The 26384-nt window shown below is 39.3% G+C and overlaps 2 protein-coding genes across 9 annotated transcripts in view; one reads left to right on the forward strand and one right to left on the reverse strand.

Annotated features, from left to right (window-relative positions):
* Positions 1 to 13343, reverse strand: part of PIBF1 (progesterone immunomodulatory binding factor 1) — a 235728-nt gene extending 222385 nt beyond the window's left edge. For all 5 annotated transcript variants that reach the window (XR_004966411.1, XM_036301811.1, XM_036301812.1 and 2 more), the window contains exons 1-4: positions 13205 to 13343; positions 11859 to 12151; positions 8477 to 8577; positions 1229 to 1427 (exon numbers count right to left, since the gene is read on the reverse strand). Coding sequence is in view for 4 of the 5 variants with exons in the window: in XM_036301811.1 (XP_036157704.1) it covers positions 1229 to 1427; positions 8477 to 8577; positions 11859 to 12110 (552 nt within the window). In the remaining variant the exon portion in view is untranslated. The remainder of the gene's footprint in view (positions 1 to 1228; positions 1428 to 8476; positions 8578 to 11858; positions 12152 to 13204) is intronic.
* A 276-nt stretch (positions 13344 to 13619) lies between these two features.
* DIS3 (DIS3 homolog, exosome endoribonuclease and 3'-5' exoribonuclease) overlaps positions 13620 to 26384 on the forward strand; it is a 37575-nt gene continuing 24810 nt past the window's right edge. For 2 of the 4 annotated variants that reach the window (XM_036301807.1, XM_036301806.1), the window contains exons 1-6: positions 13620 to 13962; positions 14763 to 14920; positions 17175 to 17368; positions 18010 to 18083; positions 25200 to 25367; positions 26114 to 26278. In XM_036301807.1, the coding sequence (XP_036157700.1) occupies positions 13735 to 13962; positions 14763 to 14920; positions 17175 to 17368; positions 18010 to 18083; positions 25200 to 25367; positions 26114 to 26278 (987 nt within the window). In that variant the 5' untranslated portion in view covers positions 13620 to 13734. Of the gene's footprint in view, positions 13963 to 14212; positions 14280 to 14762; positions 14938 to 17174; positions 17369 to 18009; positions 18084 to 25199; positions 25368 to 26113; positions 26279 to 26384 lie in introns of those variants that run through there. The other 2 variants (XM_036301808.1, XM_036301809.1) reach the window with 2 other exon arrangements.

Below are 26384 nucleotides of genomic sequence, written 5' to 3' on the forward strand. Positions count from 1 at the left end.
AATTCTCTGAGGAGAATTTGCCTGACATCAATTATGAATAAGGCCTCAAGAACAGCACTTAAGATATTTGTTTTGGACAGTACATGTTGGGCAGAAACATTATATTTAAGTTGTTTCAATAAAAAGCTGGACAGAAAAGTAATACATTTTGTAGGAAATCATTAATCTAGAAGCCTTATCCAAATGAGAACCAAGAGTAGCAATCACCACTACAGCAAAATAATAGGTAATATTTTATTGTTTACTATGTTCTAAGGACTAAGCTAAGCATTTTATATAGATAATCACAGTTATTCTCCATAATTACCTCAATAGAAAGGCGTTATTATAATTAACCCTTTTATAAATGAAAAAATTCAAGCCTATTACAGTGAAATGACATCTATCCATCTATCCATCTATCTATCTATCTATCTATCTATCTATCTATCTATCATAAACCAGTAGTTCTCAATGTGTAGTCTGGGGACCGCTGCCCTTACTCCACCACTCTAAGAACCTTTCAGGGAATTTATAAGATCAAATCTATTTTCCTAGTAATACTAAAATTTTTTGCCAGTTTTGCTCATCCTCATGCTTGTTCAATGTCATCTGCCAGTGGCTACATGATGTGCAAAGATATCAACGTCCTTACGGCTAATGTGTGCTTATATAGTCTTGTGTTTAAAAAATGTCTTTTTTAATTTCTAATATGGTAAATATTAACAGATATAGCCCATATAAACAAAAGCTCATTGGTGTACTCAGTAATTTTTAGAGTGTATGGGATGCTGACACCAAAACATTGAAACTATTGCCATAGATCAATCCTACGTGTAGATTTGTGTAACCAATGCTACAGTCAAAATCCAGAATTAGATCCACAAAGCTCTCCCTCATTTGATCCCTTTATAATCACACGAATTCCCCTCTTCTCTACTATCCCTAACCCCCACAACCACTTATAACTGTTATGTCTATAATTTTTCATGCTGAGAATGTTACAAACCACCAGTTTATGATAAAATAATTCGTTTCTATAGATGATGCAGCTGTTAACTTCAGAGCTTGCCTTTGGAGATCAATGATCAAGACCCTTAAAATTTGGTGATCTGAAATGAACACCATTCACCATCTTCAGATCAGGGCCATAAAATAATTGGGTACTTCAGAAGTTATGGCTAACATAAATGGCAAATGTTAGTCTGAAAACACGTGGTGTTTTTTTTTAATGATATAAGACACTTACAGATACATATTCAGGAATAGAGAGCTGATCTTCAGGAAAACCTTTTAGTTTCATATATTGTTCTTCTGTCAATTCAAAGTCACGCAGGTTTCGACGAATATCTCCAGCTTTCTCTCTTAGCTGAAGATTTGTCTCTTCTAGTTGTTTCTGTCTCAATAAAATAGTTTCCATTTCTTGTTTCATCAGTTCTTGATATTTTCTATTAAGAGATAATTTGTGGCAAGCTTAAAAAACTCAAGATTTACTTCTTATAGTGACATAAGATTAGAAAATGAGAAGCTCAAATAGTATATTTGGTTCTAGCTAGAATCTTATTTACTTAATCAGTTAAACATAAAATGACAATTTTATATCAATTACTAAACGTGCAGCCACATTGCCGAGAGGAGATGGAGTGGAAAGAGGTGTATGGAGGATAAATGGTGATGGACAGAGACTTGACTTAGAGTGGTGAACACACAATACAGCATACAGATAATGTGTTGTAGAATTGTGCACCTGAAACCTGTATAATTTTGTTAACCAGTGTCACCCTAAGACATTCAATAAAAAGGGAAAAAAAATGTGTAGCCACATAAATTATTAAATAGAGAATTAATATTCTAATTTCAGCCTTGGCCAGTGTGGCTCAGCTGGTTAGTGTCATCCCATGCACGGAAGGGTCACAGGTTCGTTCTCTAGTCAGGGCGCTTACGAGGCAATGAATCAATGTTTCTCTCTCACACTGATGTTTCTCTTTCTTTCTCCCTCTCCCTTCCTCTCTCTCTCTCTCAAAAATTTTTTTTCAATAAAAACATTTTTTAAAAGAATAATTTCAAAAATTTAAATAATAAACCTATACATCTTTTCTGCTTAAGATTTAAGTCTTATATCTCGGTTTTGAATCCTACTCATTAAAGTATAGTCAAATCTCGGTTCTCGAAAGTTTTCTATCTCGAATAATTCAGTTCTTGACCAAGCTGTTCCTGGAAAAAATGTCTTGGCTGTTGAACAAAACTTTGGTTCTGCAACTGACAACCCTACATGATACATCAGCATGACAAAAAGTGTCTCAGGCTACAAAGGAGAGAATTCGGATCAGTTTACTGCTAAACCTCATGTTGTTAACATCTCAAGAAATTATGCTGTAAATATTTTTGTGGGGTTTTTCTTTGCTCTTGTTGCTGGGAAGTTGGACAATTAGCACAATTTTAAAACATAAAGAGGCCATCAAGAGTGCTAATGTTGTAAAGTTTCTTTCACAAATGATCACAGGCAACTAAAGAGGCAGAAAAATTGTTGTTAATAAACAAAAAGCAGTTAACTAGAGACATTTCAGAGGCAGTGATATATATGAACAAGCATGCTGACCTGAAACAAGAGCTGAAAGTGACTCATTTAAGGCTACTAGGGGGTGGTTTGATAAATTTAAGAAGTGTTTACAGGTTAAACAGTACATTAGACATATATGTATATACGAAAGGTTAAAACAGGGAAACATTTGGGGGTCTGGAATGAATTCATTCAACTTACATGATTTCTAATGGGAAGAAATTATTCTATTTTGAATTGCTTCTTCTTGAACAGTTTTTCAAAATGAGTTAAGTTTGAGAACTGAGGTTCCAAAGTAATTTTCATTTCTCTTTGTCCAGGTACTAAAAGGTATACCTCTTTAAGATGGTAACACTGAATGACCATAATACTTCAAACATTATGAGGTAATGAAAACAGTAATCTGCGCATAATCATCATTCTCAAAGAATACATGTAGTAGACACTGCTACTGTTAGTTGCCTACCCAAAGATTTTGAGCAGGAAAGGGACCATCTGATTTGTTTCTCTCCCTAATACATCACTCCCATCAACTTCAAATATGCTGCTATTTCTGTCTTAAAACAAATGAACAAAAAACCCCCACAACTTTTGACCTCATTTCAATGCCCTCTTTGTTTGCTCCCTCAAGGAAAAAAACTTCTCAAAAGTTGTCTATGCTCACTGCCTCTGATGCTTCTCTTTTTCTTTTCTTGACATACTAAAATCACAGATTATTTTATTAAGTTCATATTTTGGAAAAATTCAATACTACATTTTGTACTACATTTCATTTTAAGCATAAAATTATAACTTGCACATAACAGCAGGCCTCTGGTTATTATTTTCCATACTGTATTTTTAAAATATATTTTTATTGATTTCAGAGAGAGGAAAGGAAGAGAGAGAAATAGAAACATCAATAATGAGAGAAAATCACTGTTTGGCTGCCTCCTCCAAGCCCCACATTGGGGATTGAGCCCACAACCCGGGCATGTGCCCTGACCAGGAATTAAACTGTGATCTCCTGGTTCATAGGTCAATGCTCAACCACTGAGCAATGCTGGCTAGACTGTATTTTTTCTTTAAAAAATTTTTATTTTTTTATTTTTCAATTACAGTTGACATTGAGTACTATATTAGTTTCAGGTGTACAACATAGTGATTAGACATTTGTATAACTTACGGAGTGATCATCCTGGTAAGTCTAGTAGCCAACTTATGCCATACATGCTTATTACAATACTAGAGGCCTGGTGCAAAAAATTCATGCACAGGTAGGGTCCCTAGGCCTGGCCGGCAATCAGGGCCAATTGGGGCCTTCTGGCTGCCGGCTGGGGCCTTCCTTCCCTGACTGCCGGCCCCATACCGCCCACTGGTGGTCAGCACACGTTACAGTGAGCGATCGAACTCCGGGTCTCCTGGTTGAACTCCCTAGGGGACACTTTGCATAATATATATATATATATATATATATAGAGAGAGAGAGAGAGAGAGAGAGAGAGAGAGAGAGAGAGAGAAAGAGAGAGAGAGAGAGAGAGAGAGAGAGAGAGAGAGAGAGACTAAATTCCCTAAGTGGTACTTTACATCCCCATGACTATTTTTATAACTGGTAATTTTCATATCTTAATCCCTTCCCCCTTTTCATCCATCTACCCAACTGGCTGTGAGGACCAAATGTGTCTACAGTTGAAGAACAGCTGTGCAAAAGACACCTCTATGGAGCAGGACTTGCTTCAGTGGGGCTTTGGTGCTCACTGAGTCTGCCCCTTGAGTGTGTTGGTCCGAAACTGCACTGGTTCTGGGGCCTCCTGGGAGGTGCAAAGTCAGCCACTGCCTGGGGTCACAGTGCAAGAGTTACAGAGCGATTTGCAGATGGCTGTTACTTGTGTTGGGCTTAGAAGTGCCCAGGCAAAGCCAAGCTGACTTGGGGCTTCCTATTGATAGGTATGGGGCATGCTGACACCAGCTGCAGTTTATTTGAGAGATTTTAGAAAAGTATGAAGAAGCCTGAGCCAGGACAGGCCATTCATATGGAAAAGCTGCTGCAAACAGGAGTGGGGCTGCAAATTGGATTGGGCAGGGTCTCAGGGATCACCAGGGCAGAGCCAACAGTGTGAGCCAGGCTGATGGAAACTCAGCTATGGCTGCCCATCAGCTCTGTGACTGTGGAGGTCTCAGCATAAGAATAATGACTTCTGCGAGCACCCGTCTGGGAGAAAGCCGCCCCTGAGTTCTTGCCCCAATGCCAGACAATCCAGTTCCTCCCCATATGTCCCTGGATCCTCCTCAAGCCGTTGCCCTAGCATTGGAGTTCAGAGGGAGCTAGTTCCAGTAAGTCATGCACTGGCTTTTTAAGAGAAACTGCCTGGGTCTCCAGCAGCCTCCATGTCACTCAGCCACAATCCCTGCTGGTTTTTACAGCCCGAAGCTACAGGGGCTTCTCTCCTCGGCACTAGGACCTGGGCTGGGAATCTGGTGTGGGGCTTGGACCCCTTGTTCCTCACAGGAGGCTGCCACAGCCTAGATATCCCTCCTGATCAGAAACATGCCCCACGTGGGCGTCGGCCCAGCCTACTCTGGCCTCTGCTCCTCCTACCAGTCTGTGTGCTTTCTTCTTTACTTCTCTAGTTGTAGGACTTCCATTCAGCCAGATTTTAGGTCGTTCTAAATGATGGTTCTTCGGTAATTTAGTTGTGATTTTGATGTGTCTGTGGGAGGCAGCAAGTACTCGTGTTTACCTACACTGCCATCTTGGTCCTCCGCACCTTTTAGTTATGATGTGTGTTGGTGTGGGCCGCTTTGGGTTCACCATGGTTGGGACTCTGTGCTTCCCGGAATTGTATGTCTATTTACTTCACCAGGTTAGGGAAGCTTTCTATCATTATTTCTCCAAATAGGTTTTCAATTTTGTTCACTCTCTTTTTTCTGATACCCCTATGATGTGAATGTTGGTATGCTTGATGTTGTTCCCTAGGCCCCTTAAATTATCCTAAATTTTTTGGATTCTTTTTTTTTTCTGCTATTTTGACTGGGTGTTTTCTGTTGCCTTATCTTCCAAATTGCTGAGTTGATCCTTTGCTTCAGCTAATCTACTGTTGTTTCCCTCTCCTGTATTCTTCATTTCTGACATGATATTTTTTATGTTTTCTATCTCTTTTTTTGTTTCTTATCTCTTTGTTAAAGTTCTCATTCAGTTCATTGAGCATTCTTATCACCAGTGTTGTGAACTCTGCATATGGTAGATTGCTTGTCTCCATTTTGTTTAGTTCCTTTTCTGGAGTTCTATCTTGTTCTTTCATTCGGTAACATGTGTCTTTGTTTCCTTATTCTGGCTGCCTCCCTTTTTTTAATGTATTAGGCAGAGCTGCTATGTCTCTTGTCTTGGTTAGAGTGGCCTTATGTAATAGGTGTCCTGTGGGAGCCAGATGCTCCTGATGTGTCGCTTGCGTGGGTTCTATGTTCCTTCCTATTCTACTTGAGCCTTGATTGCTGTTGGCATATCAATGGGAGGGATTGACCTTCAGGCTGATTGGCTGTAACACTGGCTGTGACTATAGCAGAGGAGCTGTTGTGCAGATGATGACCTCATGGAGCAGGATTTGCTTTGGCGGGACTCTAGTGCCTGCCAAGTCTGCCCTTCATGTGTGTCATGTCTTGTATGATAAGATCTGAAGCTGACCACAGGTATGTTAGTTCTAGAGTAGCCGTGGGCAAACTATGGCCCATGGGCCGGATCCGGCCCGTTTGAAATGAATAAAACTAAAAAAAAAAAAAAGACCGTACCCTTTTATGTAATGATGTTTACTTTGAATTTATATTAGTTCACACAAACACTCCATCCATGCTTTTGTTCCGGCCCTCCGGTCCAGTTTAAGAACCCATTGTGGCCCTCGAGTCAAAAAGTTTGCCCACCCCTGTTCTAGAGCCTTGTGGGAGCGCTCTGGTGCAAACCAAGAGCCTCTGCCTTTGCTCTGCCTTGGGCCACTTGGTATGAGCTACAAAGTGATCTAGAGATGCCGCCTGTGCTGGGCTTGGAGGTATCAGGGAGAGGCCAAGATGTGAACTGATACTAGCTGCCACTAGTGTCAGGTTTGCACGCACTTTGCAAGAGGCCGTCTCCAATGCTTTTATTAAACCCGTGTCAGTCAGGTTTTCAACCCCCTCCTTCATTCACACCAAAATTTCAATGTTACCAATGACATCTACATTGCTAATGGTCAATTTTCAGTTCTTTTCATCCCTAACCTAATGATAACACAATACAACTAATCTCTCTTTTCTTATACACTTTCTTTGCCTGTCTTCCCTAATTTCTTAATTTTTCTCCTTTTACTGATGGTGTTTTTCAGTCTTCTTGTTTGGTTTATATTAATTCTGGAGTACCTGGTCCTCCCTTGGAGAATTAATCCAATCTCATGACTAAAATACTGTTTATACACTAATGACTCCCAGATTTTTATGTGCAGACCAGACTTTTCATACAATTCCAATGGATTTTTAATTAGATAACTCTAACTTAATATGTCCAAAATGAACTCCTGCTTTTTATTCACAATCCTGTTCCACTGTGTTGTTGTTGTTTTTTGGTCAAAACTGTTAGCCACTCCATTCTTTCATTTACTCAGGCCAAAGATGTTGGCACAATCCTTGGCTCCACATTTTCTCTTAAATCCTACATCTAATTCATTAAGGCATTTTATCAGCTTTCCCTTCAATATATTCAGAATCCATATACTTTTTACTCCCATCAGTGATCAAGAGGATTATCACAATAGCCTCCTAACTGCACTCTCACCATCATTCAATCTGATAAATTTCTAAAGTATTAGAATAGGAATCCTATTACTGAATGCAGTGGTTTTCAAAGTGTTTCAAAGTATTACCCTGAACCAGCAGCATCACCTGGGAACTTAGCAGAATTGGAAATTTGCTGGATGCCAACCCAAATCAGAACCTGAGGATGGGACCCAACAATGTTTCCTAACAAGACTTCCGGATGGTTCTGATGCATCTAAAGTTTGAGAGCCACTAATAATAGTGGCTAATAAATTAAGTCAGATAACTTTTTTTAAATATCAGCTAGAGAGTGAAATGTTATAAAGGGAAAAAATACCTAATTTACACATTTACCTCTAATTAAAATATAGAAATAAACATTCACCTTCAAATTTTTTACATAGATGCCAGATTTTTAAAAATATGGATGTATGTTTTTTGTATGTATGTGTGTAAATCATTGTTCATAATTTCCTAGTTCAATTTCTTTACCGTGGCAAGAGACCTTAAAAGACACTTGGGAAGAAATTGAGAGGATACTTTTTATGGATTTAATTTTTGCCTCCCAATTTCTAAATCTGTTTTGTTTACTCTTTCTTTGATGATTTTTTGTTAGTCACTCCTTTTTATTGAATGTTTCCACAGAATTAATCGTAGTTTTTATAAAAAAGAAACATCTTTTTTTGTACTCATATTTGTTTACATAATTGTAATTAAGTTACACAAGTATAATAAATACAACTGGCATAGGCATATTTGTGAGTAAACACAATGGATTCTTGGTAAGCAGATAATTGAGCTGGAGAAAGTATGCAGGCAAAAAGAGACACTTTATGCCAGAAGAGTTCAAAGGGCCATGAAAATCAATCAGTATGTTTTGCAGAGAAAATGAAAAAAGGTTAATCAAGACAGCAGGTAAAGTGGCGATCAGTTTAGAGAGCTCCCATTGTCACTTATGGTTCACTTACATTGGCAATGTTTGTTGAATAAATGTTGAATTTTGACTTTTTTTATTTTGTGGACTGTATCAAATAACCTACTTTTTTGTTGTTCTGTATGTAAAACTGTTATCAACTGTGACTTAAAATTTCTCTATTTTAGCTTATAATCACATGCATGAACAGGTAATGACATTACTTTTAACTGCTAAGTAGGTATTGATGCATCTTAAAAACTTACCTGGTATCCTTCTGCTGAAATGTCAATTGGTTGTCTAATCTCAAAGTTAGTACCTGCTTCTGGTGAAGTGCATCATTAAGTTTCTCCTCCAATTCTTCAATCTTAATAAAGAAGAAAAGGTAAATTATTTGGTAATCTTTCAAATTATTATTAAAAAGCACTTAAAAGAAATACACTTTTAAATAGAGCAGTGGTTCTCAACCTGTGGGTCGCGACCCCTTTGGGGGTCGAACGACCCTTTCACAGGGGTCACCTAAGACCATCGGAAAACACACATATAATTACATATTGTTTTTGTGATTAATCACTATGCTTTAATTATGTTCAATTTGTATCAATGAAATTGGGGGTCACCACAACATGAGGAACTGTATTAAAGGGTCGCGGCACTAGGAAGGTTGAGAACCACTGAGATAAAGGGTGTTTTTGCAGTAGTTGTGTCCACAAACTGTAGTCTGTTCATCCAAATTATTTTTAAACTGTGGTTTAAAACTGCTGCCATAAATGTTCTTTTTTGCCAGGTGTTATTAAGACTATTTTTCCCCCTTAACCTACTCTGAATAGAAGCCTATTGACAACTGGGATTTTATGTTGATGTCTCATCCAGATAATTATTTCCAAGCCAGACCCTTCATTTGTACTTTATTCTCATACTAGTAGCCCAGTACACAGATTTGTGCACATTGAAAGGACGTTAATTATAAGAAATATTTTAATATCGCTACTCACCCTTTCTTGATAATAGAAAATTAGTAAAATGTATATGAAAATAATATGTAAATTGGTTAATAAACAATAACATGATATAACAAAGACATGCTATAAAAAACATATAAAAACAAAACCATGATATAAAAACAACATTGATAAAAACAATGACTGATAAATTGATTAAACTTATTCTAATATCTCCCTGTATACCACATCAAGAGTAAAAACACTTTCAGAGTGCTTGACTAATTTCTCTTGTGATGAAGTATTTACAACTTTAACTTTAAGGTCACACACTCTTCGAACTCGAGAGAAAGCAACATATAACTGACCATGTCCGAAAACAGGTTCAGGTAGGAATGTTCCTACTCTGTCTAGAGTTTGTCCTTGTGATTTATTAATAGTTATCGCAAATGCTGGCATCACGGAAAACTGTCTTCGAATTAATTTAAACGGGAGGCCAGTGTCAGATGGGGACAGCTGTTTTAATAGCTGGTCTTCAGACATATTCTGTCGATGATGCCGCTTTCTTTCAGCTTCAGAATGTCAACAAAAACAACCAAATGCACGATCAACAATGACAGATCGAAACACACGCGTGTGATTGGCACCAGTGAGAGCATTATATGTATTGCACATGCGCAAGTCAACGTTTATTTTTAAATTGCCAGTGCGTGTTATACGTACCAGCCAGTCAGTCAGTTGGACAGTCGGACGGATGGACGGTTGGTCGCTTAGCCTTTTATATATATAGATTTATATATATAGATATAGATATCTGATTACTACCCATCTTCAATTGACCGAAATGAAACTAGTCATTAACCTTACCTAGTCTTATATCCCTCTTGCATTTCCTTAATCTCCAAAGCAAAAAACATGAGCCACCTTTGATATGGCAAGTTCTCCCTCACTGTTTTTGTCCCATATTATTCCAGTAAAACTATTCTTGTCAAAATTATGAATCACCTCCATAATGCCCAGTCCAATGACTATTTCTACATATTTATCGTACCCCACAGCATGATTTGATAGAGCTGACTGCTCCATCCTCTTTTGGCTTCCTTGGTAATCCTCTTGGGTTTTCCTCCTAACTCTGTGCACTTTCAAGTTTCTCAAGTTTGCTGCATTTGGGGCCCTTTGCTCTCCCTAGGAAATGTCATCCAACCCCATGACCTTAAGTGCCATCTATATACTAATGCATATTACATACATGCACACACACACACCTAGTCATGGACTCTTTCCTAAACTCCTACTGACAATTCCAATTATGAGTCTAACTGGAATCTAAAATTTAGCATGCTCAAAACAGAACTTATATTTTACCTCCCAGATCTGTGTTCTCCCAGGCTTTGATTTCTCAGTAAATGGCATCAGGTGATGAAGCCAAAAACTTAGGAGTCTTACATAAGGCAACAGCCTAATTACTATCTTTTGCTTCTATGTTATCTGCCCTTAGTTTATTAATTCAGTGCTATTTTGAATACAAAATCAGGATATGTAACTCCAATTGCCTAAAATCTGCCAATGGCTTCTCTGACTACATAATCTAAAATAAAGCAAGGGTTAAACAATGGTGATGGGCTCATATCCAGTCCATGTCCTGTTTTTGTACAGCCCTTGAGCTAAGAATGGGTTTTTAATTTGTAAAGTGTTGATTAAAAAAAAAACAACAAAGAAAAATATGTGCTAGACCATATGTGGCATGCAAAGCATGAAATATTTAATTTCTGGCCTTAGCCTGTTTGGATCAGTGGATAGAGTGTTGGCCCTTGGACTGAAGGGTCCCAGGTTCAATTCCAGTCAAGAGAATGTGTCTTGTTGCAGGTTTGATCCCCTGCCCTGGTCAAGGTGTGTATGGGAGGCAATCAAACAATGTGTCTTTCTCATATAGATGTTTCTCTCTGTGTCTCTCCCCCTGCCTTCCACTCTCTCTAAAAATCAATGGAAAACTATCCTCGGGTGAGGATTAACAACAATTATATATATACATATACATTCCGGCCCTTTACAGAAAAGGTCTGTGACTCCTATCTAAAGTAGACATTGCTGCCCTAGCCAGTTTTACTCAATGGTTAGAGCGTCAGCCCTCAGATTGAAGGGTCCCAGGTTTGATTCCCGGTCAAGGGCACATACCTTCTTATTTGGCAAACACCACTTGTTAAAGACTATGGTAACTGAATTTACACTTGTTGCCATAATACAGTAACTATCAAATTAAAAGACAAATATAGTAACTATCAAATAGAAAAATACCGAAGAAACCTAATCTCCACAGTAGAGAACTATATAGATCCAATAATTATGATCTTGATTCTTCCCTATCAAACTAGTCACATCAGGGTTAGTTCTCAATAAAGCAGAAAACTTGGCTAGAAAAAAACACGTAAGAAAACATATCTCACACATGCTAGATTTAAAAAATGGAGTCTACAGTAGCAATTCATCCCTGCCCACCTTTAAGTCACCTCTTCTTTCAGTACTTTTCGATACACAGAAATATTCACACACACCCTTCTAAAACCAGTGTTTTAAAGCTATGAAAGAAAATATAATTACTTTCCTGACAGGATAAATTTATAATTTCAAATTCTGGGCATATACATATAAATTTAATTCTTATTTACCTGCAGCTTAAAAACAATACAAACTTTACAGCTGATCTTACCTTTGTAAGATAATCTACTTTCAAATTGTCAATCATCATATTTTTTTGGGATAGCTCTATTTTCAGTAACTGAATATTATGAAGTAGTTCTTTTCGTTCAATTAGCTGCCTGGTGATTTTGATTTTACCATCTCTTTCTTCTGATGAGGAAATGTCATCTGTAGGAACTGTTGTTTCTAAACTAATATCTTCAGATTCCAGAGAGCTGGAGACATTCACTGTTTTTGATGCCTTGGCAATTTTTCGAGACATTATTATGGATCAGTTTTCTTCTCCAATTCTATTTCAGTTTTCTGTAGGTTAAAAAATATCAAGTTAAATGTACTCAAACATTCTCTGTGGAAAGCATATTACAGAGACCCTAAGGATTCCCCAAGTCAATCTGAGGACCCCAAATCTAGGACACATTAGTAAATTATTGCTCAGGTCGAACACATTAAATCAAACTCATTGAATCCTATTATGAACTCAGGCACTTGGATGAATAAGAAACCCAGTTCCTGGGCGCAGGAATAGTCGGAGGAGACAAAGAAATATGTAGGAGACAAAGGATAGAGCTCTAATGCTACCAATAAAAGCAGCACATGTTCACTATTAGAGAGATCACTTCCGAGTTGGTCAGGGGAAGGTTATACAAAGATAGAAGATAGAATCTTGGAGGATTTGGGGAGGAGTAGGAAGAAGGGGAAAGCATGCAAGTGTTAAGATTGGTGGAGAGGTGGTGAAAGTGTAAAGACAACGGGAGAGAGAGGGGTCAGGCTGGGGTCGAGTCTTTGTGAATCCGAGTAGTTAGTGACTCCTTCATCCACCGAACACACACACAGCCTTAATAATCCAGGCTGTGGAGGACCTTGAATGTCAAATGCGTTAGAAATCTATTCTGCAGGCAATGAGGCACCACTGAAGATTTTTAAAGAGGGGCAGCAGTGACATAAAAGCATTTTTCATAGGCATGCAGATAGCAGATGAAAACAAGAGGGTAGAAGAGAAACACTCAAGAATTCTAAATCGAACTTCTTACCCTTCCAGAAGAACTGAACAACTCCTCTATTTTAATACTACACGATATAATGAATTGTTTACGGTATTGCTGATAACAGTTTTTCTAACCCAAGGCTGTGTGTATGGAGGGGAAATGGCAAGCACTTTGGCTGAATCGGCTTCCCTCCTTTTTAAAGGGCAAAGGGTAAGAACTGGATGAAATCAAAACGGGCAACACCACCAGGGTCTCAAAGGATCAGGGACTGATACTGCCCACACATGCGGGGCGAAGAAAACCCAAACTTGGCAGCATCGGGGGATTCCTGTCCCCCGCCCCCCGCGGGTATGGGATAGCCGAGAGCTACCTCGAAAGCTTCAATTACTCCCCGTCGAAGGCTGGACCAGCCGCCACTGCCGGGAGCTGGAGGTGTCTTCAATCAGACGCTCAGGTTGCAGCACCTCAAAAGTGAATTTCAGGTGGGGGACCGTTGGGACTCGTAACCAAGACAACCATTTGGGCGCCCAGAAGAGGACCGTGGAAGCGCCAGTCTGCAAACGCCCAAGCCGCCGGAACTTGGCCGGGATCCGCCCAGGCGCCGGAAGCAACGCATGCTGGGAGCTGGAGTCCAGAGGCGGGCCACGCCCACATCGTGGGCGGAAATGGCTCCGAGATCCGCCCCTCCTCCCTGGCTCCTCGCTTTTGCCCAATCCCCGTAGCCCTCGGAGAGCCAACCAGCATCAATCTCGACGTTTTCCCGCGAGAAGTGTTCGCTAGTGTCTAGGAACGGGAAGGCGCGAACCTCCGGGTAAGGGATAGTCGTGCGACGGGGCTCCGAACTGACTCCGGTCGCCGGAAGAGCGCGGTAGCCGTCGGGATTCCGCGCCGCGAGGCAAGATGCTGAAGTCTAAGACTTTCTTAAAGAAGACCCGGGCGGGCGGCGTGATGAAGATCGTGCGCGAGCACTACCTGCGGGATGACATCGGCTGCGGGGCGCCGGGGTGCGCGGCCTGCGGCGGGGCGCACGAGGGGCCGGTCCTCGAGCCGCAGCCCCTGGACCCCGCGAGCAGCCTCTGCCCGCAGCCTCACTACCTGCTGCCTGACACCAACGTGCTGCTGCACCAGGTGCGTGGGCGGGCGAGCCTGGTCCCCGCGGCCCGGCCAGGAAAGGGGTGTGACAGACAGGGAAACTGAGCCGGAGGAGGTCGGTCTCGCGCAGCATCACGCGCTCAGGCAGAGGCAGACCACGGGGACGCATGCCTCCTGACCCCCAGGACGAGCTTCTCGTCCTTGTAGGTGGTGTTTTTGAGTTCTTGGGATCATAAGGACTTTACATACGTTACTTTTCTAACTCCTGGTGTCTCTTCTGCCTTAGATTGTAACTGTCTAGAGGCCGGGGACTTGGCTTCTGTGGCCTCCAGCCTGCGACCCCCAGGCAGCTTGTAAGTGCCTACTAACGAAAATATGTGGGCCGACGTATTTCTTCATTAATGGACTTAGTTCTGCGAAGTTTTAGAATTAGTCTGTTTACCTGTGCTTTTACATGTCCAAGGGCTTTCTATAGCAAAATCTCTCCATACCTTAACATGCATTGTGTGTGTGTGTGTGTTAGTCCTCACCGGAGGTTATGTGTCATTTATTTTTAGAGAAAGAGGGAACCATTGATGTGAGAGAGAAATATCCAGCGGTTGCCTCGCCCCCGCGCCCGCAGGATCGAACCCGCAACCTTAGGGATGTTCCCTGACCGGAAATCGGAAACGCAACCTTTTGGGGGACCCGGAGGCTCCAACCACGGAGCCACCCGGCCAGCCCATCGTTACTGTTTTGTTTTGTTTTTTACACCCATGGCGTTTTATTTTCGACAAACAATTTACGAATGAACATAGGAAAATTAATTTTTCTTTTTTCTGCTTCTTTTCTTTAAGATTGATGTTCTTGAGGACCCTGCCATCAGGAATGTAATTGTACTACAAACAGTTCTGCAAGAAGTGAGAAACCGCAGTGCCCCGGTATATAAACGAATCCGAGATTTGACTAGTAACCAGGAGAAGCATTTCTATACGTTCACCAACGAGCACCATAGGTAGGAGGAAAATTATGGTAATTATCAGAAAACCACAGAAGTATCTGCATGTGGAGGAGGGCTCCTGTCAGTCATGTGTGATGCCAGAAGCTCTCTGATAGGGTTTGTACTCACAGGAATTTTATTTGGTTCTCACACAGCTGTACAGAAGGTAATGCTAAGCAGACCTAATTAAGGTCCCCTAAGCACTGATTGCATCAAACCTAGAACCAGGGTCCCCTGCTCCTGTGCTATAGCAGGTACTTTTATTTCTAAAATGTTTTCATTTTGAATTGGTTTTAGTATGAGTCCAGCAGTAGAATGATGGCAGGTAAAATTTGCCTAGGTTCCTGGAATACCATGTTATATGACTAGACAGCATAGGTTAAAAAAGTGTAAGTTTGTGAAGGAGGTTTTAAATATAAAGCAGCTTTATTCTTCATGGGCTTTTACAGTTAAACTAATACCTTATAACTGATCACATTGAAGAAGATATGGTTCAAGTATAGAATTCTCTGTTATGTTTCGAATTCATGACCTGTGTTTGAACATAACGGGTGATCTTCGAAAAGAGATGTCACGATGTATGTTACATAAATCTGTGATGCGTCTTAGTATGCTTTTATTAGGTTAGGTTAGGGCTTCTGAACCTTGGCACGGCTGGCATTTTGAGCTGGATAATGCTTTGCTGTGGGTGGGCTGTCTTCCTGTGTTATAGGATGTTTAGCAGCATCCCTGGCCTCTGCCCATTAGAAGCCAGTAGCAACCTTCCTCCTCATCCACAGAGTTGTAACAACCCAAATGTTTCCAGACATTGTCAAATGTTCACAGGGGGCAAAATCACCCCCATTTGGACCACTGGATTAGCTGGTAGATTTGGTAATGAAATCCCATTGGAATATGCAAATTAAAAAGTTAGTTTCTCGGTTTTTTTCTTTATTCTTATATCCCAAGCTTAAAAAAAAAATTGTTCTTGTAAAGAACATCTGCCCAGCCAATGTTCAGTGGTTGAGACTCATGAATCTGGAGGTCATCGTTCAATTCCCGGTCAGAGGTCAGAGCACAAGTCCCGGTTGCAGGCCCAATCCCCAATAGGGGGCGTGCAGGAGGCAGCCGATCAATGATCTTTTTCATTATTGATGTTTCTGTCCCTTTCTCCCTCTCCCATCCTCTCTCTGAAATCAATTTAAAAAAAAACATTTTAAAAAGCCAGACTTTCTTTAAAAAGAACATCAGTAAAACACTTGTAGCCATCTTCTTCCTAGCTGAAATCTAGAAGTAGAAATGTTGTTTTTCAGTGGAGAAAGACCAAGTTTCTGTGGAGCATGGTCATCAGATCCCTAATCAGTGGTTATTTTGTTAACTTAAGTGCAGTGAATAGAGTTTAGCAATACTGGGGTTAACAGGAAAAATCTTAGATCTTAGGACACTTAGGTAAATATCATCTAAGGTTCTTTTCCTCAAGTCATGCTAAAACCAATTCAGAAATTTACAACAGTGTCATTGATTGTTACACTTAAAGGTGTAAATGGTGAATAAAATAATTCTAAAAACTATTATAAATAAGTCTAAAATTTTTAAATTGAATCTATTATTTTTAAGCACTAGAAGTTACTGTACTGAGTTTTGTTATTGTACTTAAATTTGGCTTGTAAAATAGATTCAAGTAAATGATGAGTATGCTGAAATGTTTGGGAGTTCAGAGTAAATAGTCTTAGAAAGGAAATTTTCAATCATATCTGTATCTGGTCTTTTATTCTCTAGGTAGCCTCTGGCATTACTAGTGTGTTTATCATGGATAATTTACATTCATTATATATTTATAGAATGATATAATAAATTATGTAATTGTACTATTTTATAGCTTTTAGGAATTACTGTTAACCTACAGTTCAAATGAAATCTCACTATCAGACCTGCAAAGTTTTATTATAGTTTTTTCCAACAAACCATTACTTATTTGATGTTCTAACCTGAGTATAAATTCTGATCTTGATTTTCCTTCTGGTGAAATAAAATTAGCCTTTTAATCATTCCATTAATAACATGATTTTCTTTTTCTAAGCAATTGTTGTCTTAGAAACTTAACTATAAGGATCCTATTTATTTCCTCTCTGAGTTATAAATCTGAATTATACTCAAGAGAAAAAGATATACCCTTGACTTTTAAGTTTAGTGCTTATTAAGCATTTATATCCTAATAGTTTTTACATATGCTTATTTTTATTGATTTTCATTTCTTTTTTAAAATAATTTTTCTTTCCTTTACATTTAGAGAAACTTACATAGAACAAAAACAGGGAGAAAATTCTAATGACAGGAATGATAGAGCCATTAGAGTAGCAGCAAAATGGTACAATGAACATTTGAAGAAAATGTCAGCAGAGAATGAACTGCAAGTCATCTTAATAACAAATGACAGGAAAAACAAAGAGAAAGCCATAGAAGAAGGAATACCAGCTTTCACTTGTAAGTCTAAATGTAGAAACTGTTAATTCATGTTTCAAATGTATATAAAAGTTATCATCAGGCCCATGGTTAGAAATTCACTTGGCTGTATTTTATTTTCATAGTCTTTTAGTACCTCGTGATATTTTTGCATATTTTAAAAAATATATATTTTATTGATTTTTTTACAGAGAGGAAGGGAGAGGGATAGAGTCTGAGTTAGAAACATCGATGAGAGAGAAACATCGGTCAGCTGCCTCCTGCACACCCCCCACTGGGGATGTGCCCGCAACCATGGCACATGCCCTTGACCGGAATTGAACCTGGGACCCTTCAGTCCGAAGGCCGACGCTCTATCCACTGAGCCAAACCGGTTAGGGCTATTTTTGCATTTTTAAATTTCTCTGCATTTCTAAGCTCAGTGTGTTCTGTTGCCCAGGGGCTAATTTCCCCATCACTGTTTGGAATTGGCTTAGCAATAAAAGCTCATAGATAGGCTTGACCCACTGTCTTCACTCACTGATGTGGGCATGATCACATCAACAGATATGGACTTCCTTCTCACCCCCCAAAAAGATGATTGATGTTCTTCCATATCTAAGAAAAAACAAATAAGCAAAAAACAGTTGAATTTATCAAGAACTATAAAACTTATTTTTCAGGTGAAGAATATGTAAAGAGCCTAACTGCTAACCCTGAACTCATAGATCGTCTTGCTTGTTTGTCTGAAGAAGGGGTATGTTTGAGTTTGTTTTATTTTGTTTCTGAAAAGTAAAAATATTAAAATAGCCATTTTGAAATGTAATATAATTTTATGAAATATAAAAATTGGAATGTTGGTGGGAATTGGAATAGTAGTTGGCTTATAGATAGTAAGAGGGTCTGTAATCGCCTTATGAAAATACCATTTCTAAAAGACATGACACTCTAAAATAGCATTGCTTGCCAATATATCCTCAGCAACCTGAGTAGAGCCTGGCACTTGGTAGCACTGTTTGATGAATAAATAAAAGAATCTATGGCTGGTTTGTGAATAGGAGTAGCTATTTGACAAAGAAGTGGCAGGTACTGAAGATAGAGCATACTATAGTGGTAATCCCAAAGGAGGAGAGAAAGCAATCATAAGAGATAGACTAGGAAGGGCACAGGTCTGATAATGAGAACTCTGTAGGTCAGTAATTTTTATATTGCCTTACAAAGATCTCCCTAAAGGGTTGTAATGAAGAGACTAGAGGCCTGGTGCATGGCTAGGGTCCCTAGGCCTGGCCGGCAATCATGACCTATCTGTGGGGTGACTGGCAGGGTGATCGGGGGCAGGGAAGTCCACTGGCATCTGCCTTAGCTGGTCTGACGCCTCCAGCTCACCGACCCTGCCCACAGCCACCACCACCGATCACCTCCCTATGCAGGGTGACCGGCGGGGTAATCAGGGGCCCCCACTGGCACCTGCCTTGGCTGGCGGCCTGGCACCGTCCACTCGCCAACCCTGCCCTCCATCGACGACGCTGGTCGGGGCCTGCAGCCTCCTGCGTTTAGCGTCTGCCCCTGGGTGGTCAGAGAGCATCATAGCGACCAGTCATTCTGCCAGTCTTTCTGCCATTCGGTCAGTTTGCTTATTAGGGTTTTATTATATAGAATAATAGCATATAGGATTCTGGGCTCCCTACCTTATACTGGGTGGCTAAAAGAAATTAAGGGTATATAAGAGCGTGCCTGGGAGGGATGGAGGAGAATGATCAGAAATGTTATTTATTTGAAAGAACACTCTAATATTGATATGTAAAATGATTCACTGTATCAGGCAAGATTAGAGGCAGAGGAATCACTGTAATAGCAGATGTGAGAGGGCATGCTACGGGAATCATTAAACTTTGTGAGCCCTCATTTCCTTACATGTAAAGTGTGTTTAGCAATAGTCACTTGATAATGTTGTTATGAGGATTGAATGAGAGAATAATGGTAGTATTAAAATTCTTATCTCAGTGCCTAGCACAGAGTAAGTGTATAAATGGTAGCTATTGTTGTTATAGAAATAGATTTTAATAGAGCATTATACATACATCCAGTCTTTACAATATTTTTCCCATTTCTGTTTGCCTTCAACCAGCTACTTTAGAAAACGAAATGTGAGAAAATAAAAGCTGGGCTTGATTTTTGGAGTACAGATTTAGAATTGCCCTGTCTAATATGTAGCCCCTAGCTGCATGTAGCTGTTTAAATTTAATTCAAGTTAAAAATTCATTTTCTCAGTTGCATTATCCACTTCAAATTCTCAAGAGCCACTTGTGCATAGTGGCTTCCATTTTGGACATCACAAAAAGAATATTCCCTTCATCACAAAGTTGTTTTGAATAGCACTGATCTAGGAGAAGAAACAAGTAATCTAACATTGGTAATACATAGTATTTGATTAAGTATTATGGTACTAAATGTTGGGTATGGTGAAATTATAGTGAGTTTTGTTGTAATATAACGTCTTTTCCTCAAATTCACTGTGCTATGCAACATCCTATATAATAAAAGGCTAATATGCAAATCAACCAAATGGCAGAAAGACCGGTTGCTGTGATGCGCACTGACCACCAGGGGGCAGACGCTCAGTGCAGGAGCTGCCCCCTGGTGGTCAGTGGGCTCCCACAGGGGGAGCGCTGCTCAGCCAGAAGCCAGGCTCACAGCTGGTGAGCACAGCGGCGGTGGCTGGAGCCTCTCGTGCCTCCGTGGCAGCGCTAAGGATGTCTGACTACCAGCTTAGGGAGTGAGCCTAAGCTGGCAGTCAGACATCCCCCAAGGGCTCCCGGACTGTGAGAGGACACAGGCCAGGCTGAGGGATGGCCCCCCCCCCCATGCGAGTGCATGAATTTCGTGCACCGGGCCTCTAGTCATGTAATAAAAACCACAGAGCTTATGGGAAAATGTGGTTAGAGGCACATACTCAAAAACTTCAGGAAGTGGTTGGAAGAGGATTATCTAAATTCAGACAGGAAGTTGTTAACAGCAGACGAAGATGGTGGGGCTCAGAACATATGGTGATCTGAGGTCATTGTGAAGATGTTTGGGGGAGGTCTGTGTGCGTTTTGTGGATTCCTATGCAGCTTGGTTCACCTGGTACAGTTTTGTTCATTCACCTAGTATTTTCTAATATATCAGTTACATTGGAACAATTTGTGTTTTCAAAACAAGCAGTATAGTAGAGTGGGCTGTACTTAACAAGGGCACCAGATTTGGGATGTCAGGGCTTCTCAATAGAAATAATATCTAAGCTGAGATGTGAAGAGTGTTAACTAAGCAAGTTGGCTTTGAGGCAGTCATTTTAGCTCAGGTATGTAAAGGAGTAAGCCATGGTGACAACTAGGGGAAGAGCATTTCAAGCAGAGGAAACAGCAGTTCAAAGATTAGAATAAGTAGGTAAGATTAAGAACGAGAAGATGGGATGGAGTGAGAAAATTAGTAATGAAGTTAGAACTGTAGGTAGGGCAAAGTAATACATATATAAAAAGTCATGGGGAAAATATAAGTCTTCTACTGTTGGATAGCTGTTGAGCAGGGGAATAATATGACTTATCCGGCTGTTCTAAGAGTATATTAGAAACAAGAGTTTCCAGGTAGGAGAATATTTTAGTACTTTTGGGGAGAGAAGACAAAATTGGACCAAGGTAATAGCAGTTAAGGTAATGAGAAGTACTGAGATATTGGGTGTATTTTATAGATAAGTGTCTTAGGCCTTGGTGATGGATTAGATGGGGCTATGAGGTAATATGGATGACTTTAGGTGTTTCACCTAAGCATCTACATAAATAGTATCGTTTTATTTATATAAAATGGAAGAAGTGGGATTAGGTAGAAAATCACAAGTATAATTTTAGACATTTTAAGTTTGAGATACCTATCAGAGCTCCAAGTACTTTTATGGTACATATAGTTGGGTATACAAATCTGTAGTTCATGAGGGAAGGAGGGTTAGGACTAGACAAATTTGGAAGTCATCAATATATAGGTAGTATATAAAGTGATAAGACCAAATGAGATTATCTAGGGCAAGGATTAGTAGACCTTTTTTTTTTTACAAAAAATAAAGTGTATTCACAAAATTCTGTAACCATCACCACAATCTAATTTTAGAATGTTTTCTTCCCCTGTCAAAGAAACTCCATACCCATTACCACTCTATTCCAATCTCTTCCTGAAATGCTGTTGCTCCAGCCCGAAGCAACCACTGATTTTTCTGTCTATAACTTTATCTATTCTGGACATTTCACATAAATGAAATAATGCAGTATGTGGTCTTTAGTGACTGGCTTTTTTTCTCTTAGCCTAATATTTTCAGTTTTCTCCTCTTATAGCATATATCAATACTTAATTTATTTTTATTGCCAAATAACATTTTATTTATCCATTTTCCAGTTGATAGATACTGGTATTTTAGTTATTTTCACTCACTGGCTATTAATTTAGGATGCTGCTATGAACATTTAAGTTTTTGTATGGATATGTGTTTTCATTTCTCTTCGATATATACAAGTGGGTTTGCTGGGTCATAGGATAATTTTATGTTTAACTTTCTGATGGACTGCCAAACTGCTTTTCAAGTATTTCAGATATATTTGTGTTTTCCAAAGTGCATTCCCAAAGCAATGTATGAGGGTTCCAATTTATCCATTTTCTCACCAATACGTTATTGTCTTTTTTATTATAGCCATTCTAATGGGTTTGAAGTGATACCTAATTGGGTTTTGATTGCATTTTCCTAATGATTGGTGATGAGCATTTTTTCATGACCTTGTTGGCGTGCCTATGTGTACATGAGTGTATATGAGTGTCTTTTTGAGAAAATGTTTTTTAAAATCCTTTGCCCATTTTATAGTTGGGTTATTTGTCTTTTTATTGAGTTGTAAGGGTTCTTTACATACTTTGGGTACAATTTCTTTATCATGGATATGCAAATATTTTCTCCCAGGCAAACTTTTTTTGTAAAGGATAAATAGTATTTTTTTTATAGCTTTGCAAGCAATGATCTCTGTTGCAAGTACTCAACTTACACTATTGTAGTGCAGAAACAGCCATCAACCATCCTATTTAATAATAGACAAAATGCAAATTGACCGTGCCTTAGCTACGCCCACAATAGGTTAATCAGAGCAATATGCAAATTAACCGCCAACAAAGATGGTGGTTAATTTGTATACGTAGGCGCGAAGCGGCGGAGCGAAGACTGAAGGTGGCTCTGGCCAGAGCAGCAAAGGCTTGAAGGTGGCTCTGGCCAGAGCAGCAAAGGCTTGAAGGTGGCTCCGGCCAGAGCAGCAAAGGCTTGAAGGTGGCTCCGGCTGGAGCAGCGAAGACTGAAGGCGGCTCCTGCCAGAACGAAGGCCTGGGTCCCGGGTGCCGGAGGAAAATCAGTGCCAGCAGCCAGGGGAAGGGAAGGCCTATTGCATGAATCTTTTCGTGCAACAGGCCTCTAGTAGATAAATAATGGAGTATTGATGTGCTCCAATAAAACTATTTGATGCATGAACTTAGTTTGCTTAGCTCTGATCTAGGGGAATAAGTATGGATAGAAAAGAGAAGAGGCCCAAGCACTGAGTTCTTTGGCACTCTAATATTTAGAAGTCAGAAACATGAGACCCAAACCAGCAAAAACAATATAAGAGGAAAACCAGGTGAGTGAAATCCATGGAAGCTGAGTACAGAAAATGTTTCAAGGACAAGGGAGTGATCATCTGTGTCAAATGTTGCTGATAAATTAATGAGAACTGATGATTGGATTTAGCATTATGACAGTTTGGAGGACCTTTCCAGAGTAGTTTTGATGGGTGGGAGGCAGAAGTCTGACTAGTATAGGCGGAAAAATGGGAAAAGAGAAATAACAGTATTGTAACACTTTCAGTGCTGTAATCGAAGGAGAGCAGTATGGTATTTGCAGAGCAAGCGGGATCAAGAGGGGTCTTTTATGGTTGTGTTGTGTTTTTTTTTAAAGACGGGAGGCAATAAGGGAATAAATGTAGATAAAGAAAGAAAAGGGCCTATTGCTGAGCCTTGGCATACGACAACATTTAGAGATCAGGAACAGAAGAATTGACAGAAGAAATGAATCAGTGAAGTAGGACAGAAACCAAAGGAATGATGATTTGGATGCTGATGTGTCTTGGGGAAGGAAAGATCTTTTTAAAAAAATTTCATAGGACTGAGAACAGAGCATTTACATTGCTAAGATCATATACGAGTGACCTTGGCAATTTGGTTTCAGTTGACTGAGGATGACACTTGATTAAAGTGGATTTGGGAGAAAGTGCAGGTAAGTAAGTGGGTACACAGCTATTCTAGAGAATACTGTTGTAGTATTTTGGTATGAATTGAACAGATGATCAGGCCAGTATCTGGAAGGAGACCAAAATTTTATGTATGTATGTATGTATGTATGTATGTATGTATTAATATGTTTTTATTGATTTCAGAGAGAGGAAGTGAGAGGGAGATAGAAACATCAATGAGAATAATTGATTAACTGCCTCCTGTACACCCCCTACTGGGGATCGAGCTCACAGCCTTGGCTCTGATCAGGAATTGAACCATGACCTCCTGGTTCACAGGTTGATGCTCAGCCATTGAGACACACTAGCCTGGCTATTTATTTTTAATGGATTATCTTATGTTTATATGATGGTGAAAATGTTTGATTCTAAAGGCAGAAGATATTAAAAGACTAAGTTCTTGAGTAGAAGAGAGTAGATGGGCTCTCACCGGTTTGGCTCAGTGGATAGAGTGTCGTCCTGCGGACTGTAGGATCCCAGTTTCGATTCTGGTCAAGGGCATGTATCTTGGTTTCGGCCATATCCCCAGTAGTGGGTGTGCAGGAGGCAGCTGATAGATTGTTTCTCTCTCGTTGATGTTTCTGACTCTCTATCCCTCTCCCTTCCTCTCTGTAAAAAAATCAATAAAATATATTTTAAAAAAAAGAGAGTAGATGGTTTGTAGTGTTCAATGAAAGAACAGAAACAGTCAGTGTGGTTCAGTTCTTTGGGTGTCATCCCATGCACCAAAAGGTTGCCGTTTCAACTCCTGGTCAGGGCACATGCCAGGTTGTGGGGCATACAGGAGACAGCCGATTGATGTTTTGCTCTCACATCGATGTTTCTCTTTTCCTCTCTCAAGAAAAAAATCAGTAAAAAATGTTTTAAAAAATGAAAGAACAGAAGAAATACTGTATTTATTGATACAGGAGAGAAAGCTGAGATTTTGGTGTTGATGCAAGTATATAGGCAGATTCAGTAGTAGGAAGATGAAGTAGGTCTCTACTGACTGCTTCTGAGTCTAAGTATTAATATTGAGGTCCCCCATCTGAGAGTGGGGAAGGAAGATGAGGAAGTTAGGTAAGCAAAAAAGGAGAAGGTATAACGTATTTTCCTTGGAAGGTGAAAAATTGTGGGAAATAGAGAAGGAAATGAAAGGAGCCATGCAGTTAGGATTTTGGATGTAATAGTATTTTTCTTATGCTTTAATAGCCAAAGCCTTTTCATGAAATTGAGGGTTCAATTTAGCCTCTACATATCTACCCACCCACTTAAGTATTCACACCTTTGTTTTGGGAGGCCTGTACTGGGCAGTGGTCTCTTAGTGACCTACATCTGTGGATAAAAGCCTTAAATGTAATGAAATTGAAATATTTTGTAAGTTGCCTATGAACTGAAAGCATTTTTTTCTGTCACTGTGCTATATTATATTCTCTTATTCATGGAGTTGTATATACCATGATGTGGAAGGTATTTAAAAGAAATTACTTGATAATGATAATAGTTATATATTTAGTGTACAGAAGACTTACATATTAACTGCATTTTTTGGTTTGCTTATTTCACAGAATGAAATAGAAAGTGGAAAAATAATATTTTCAGAGCACCTTCCCTTAAGTAAGTTACAACAAGGCATAAAATCTGGTACATACCTTCAAGGAACATTTAGAGCCAGCAGGGAAAATTACTTAGAAGCTACAGTATGGGTTCATGGAGATGCTGAAGAAAATAAAGAGGCAAGTGTGTAAATATATTCCTTATATACTAAAATACCTTTTGTTCATTATTTTCTTTTTTAAGTGTTTAAAATTTTATATCAGAATTTAAATTTGCTTTGTACTCCCAGTTTATCAGCTTGAAAGCAGTTTGTGGGAGGTATAGATACTAGAATTAATCACTTTTTTAGAAAACTACTTATTGAAGAAAATAATTTCTATTACCCTACTTTTATTGTTTAGTCAATCAAATATTAATGAATAGGATACCTCTTTTTTATATATTAAGACCAGTTATGGGGAATACTATTTACATAACATGTAATTGCTTCAGAAGACTACATACTTTAAAGTGGATAGCAATTATTTTGGGATACTTACTGTTTGCCATATACTCTGCTAACTGCTTTGCATGCTGCATTTCATTTAATCTTCAACCCAGCCTATAAAAGTGGTACTCTTTGTGTTTCACCAGTCGGGACCCTGAGGTTTACAGAGGTTAAGAAATTTCCCTAAGGTCTCTTGATACTAATGTAAGAGTTATGGCAGAGCCATGAACACAACCCATGTTTTCTGACCATGTTTTTTTCTACTTGATATTGAGAAATTAAGAGGGTGTAGTAAAAGGACACGATAAGGAAGAAAAATATAAAGGAGGACAAATAGAAATACATAGCGACATTCAGAGTATATCTAAACTTCTTTCAGGTAACCTTCCAATTATTACCATTAGAATATCTGGACACATGCCATTTACTGTTTTACAGATAATCTTACAAGGGCTTAAAAATTTAAATCGAGCTATTCATGAAGACATTGTGGCTGTGGAGCTTCTCCCCAAAAATCAGTGGGTAGCACCATCTTCTGTGGTTTTACAAGATGAAGGTCAAAATGAAGATGATGTGGAGAAAGAAGAGGAAACAGAACGCATTGTATGAAACCAAGCAAGTTTTAATTTTTGTCTGTGTAATTTTTGTATAATTAAGTCAGTGTGTTACTTTTGGAGAATATTACACAAATCTCATTGCTTTCAGATTT

The sequence above is a fragment of the Myotis myotis genome, unplaced genomic scaffold, assembly GCF_014108235.1.
Source record: "Myotis myotis isolate mMyoMyo1 unplaced genomic scaffold, mMyoMyo1.p scaffold_m19_p_3, whole genome shotgun sequence".
Lineage (NCBI taxonomy): Eukaryota > Metazoa > Chordata > Mammalia > Chiroptera > Vespertilionidae > Myotis > Myotis myotis.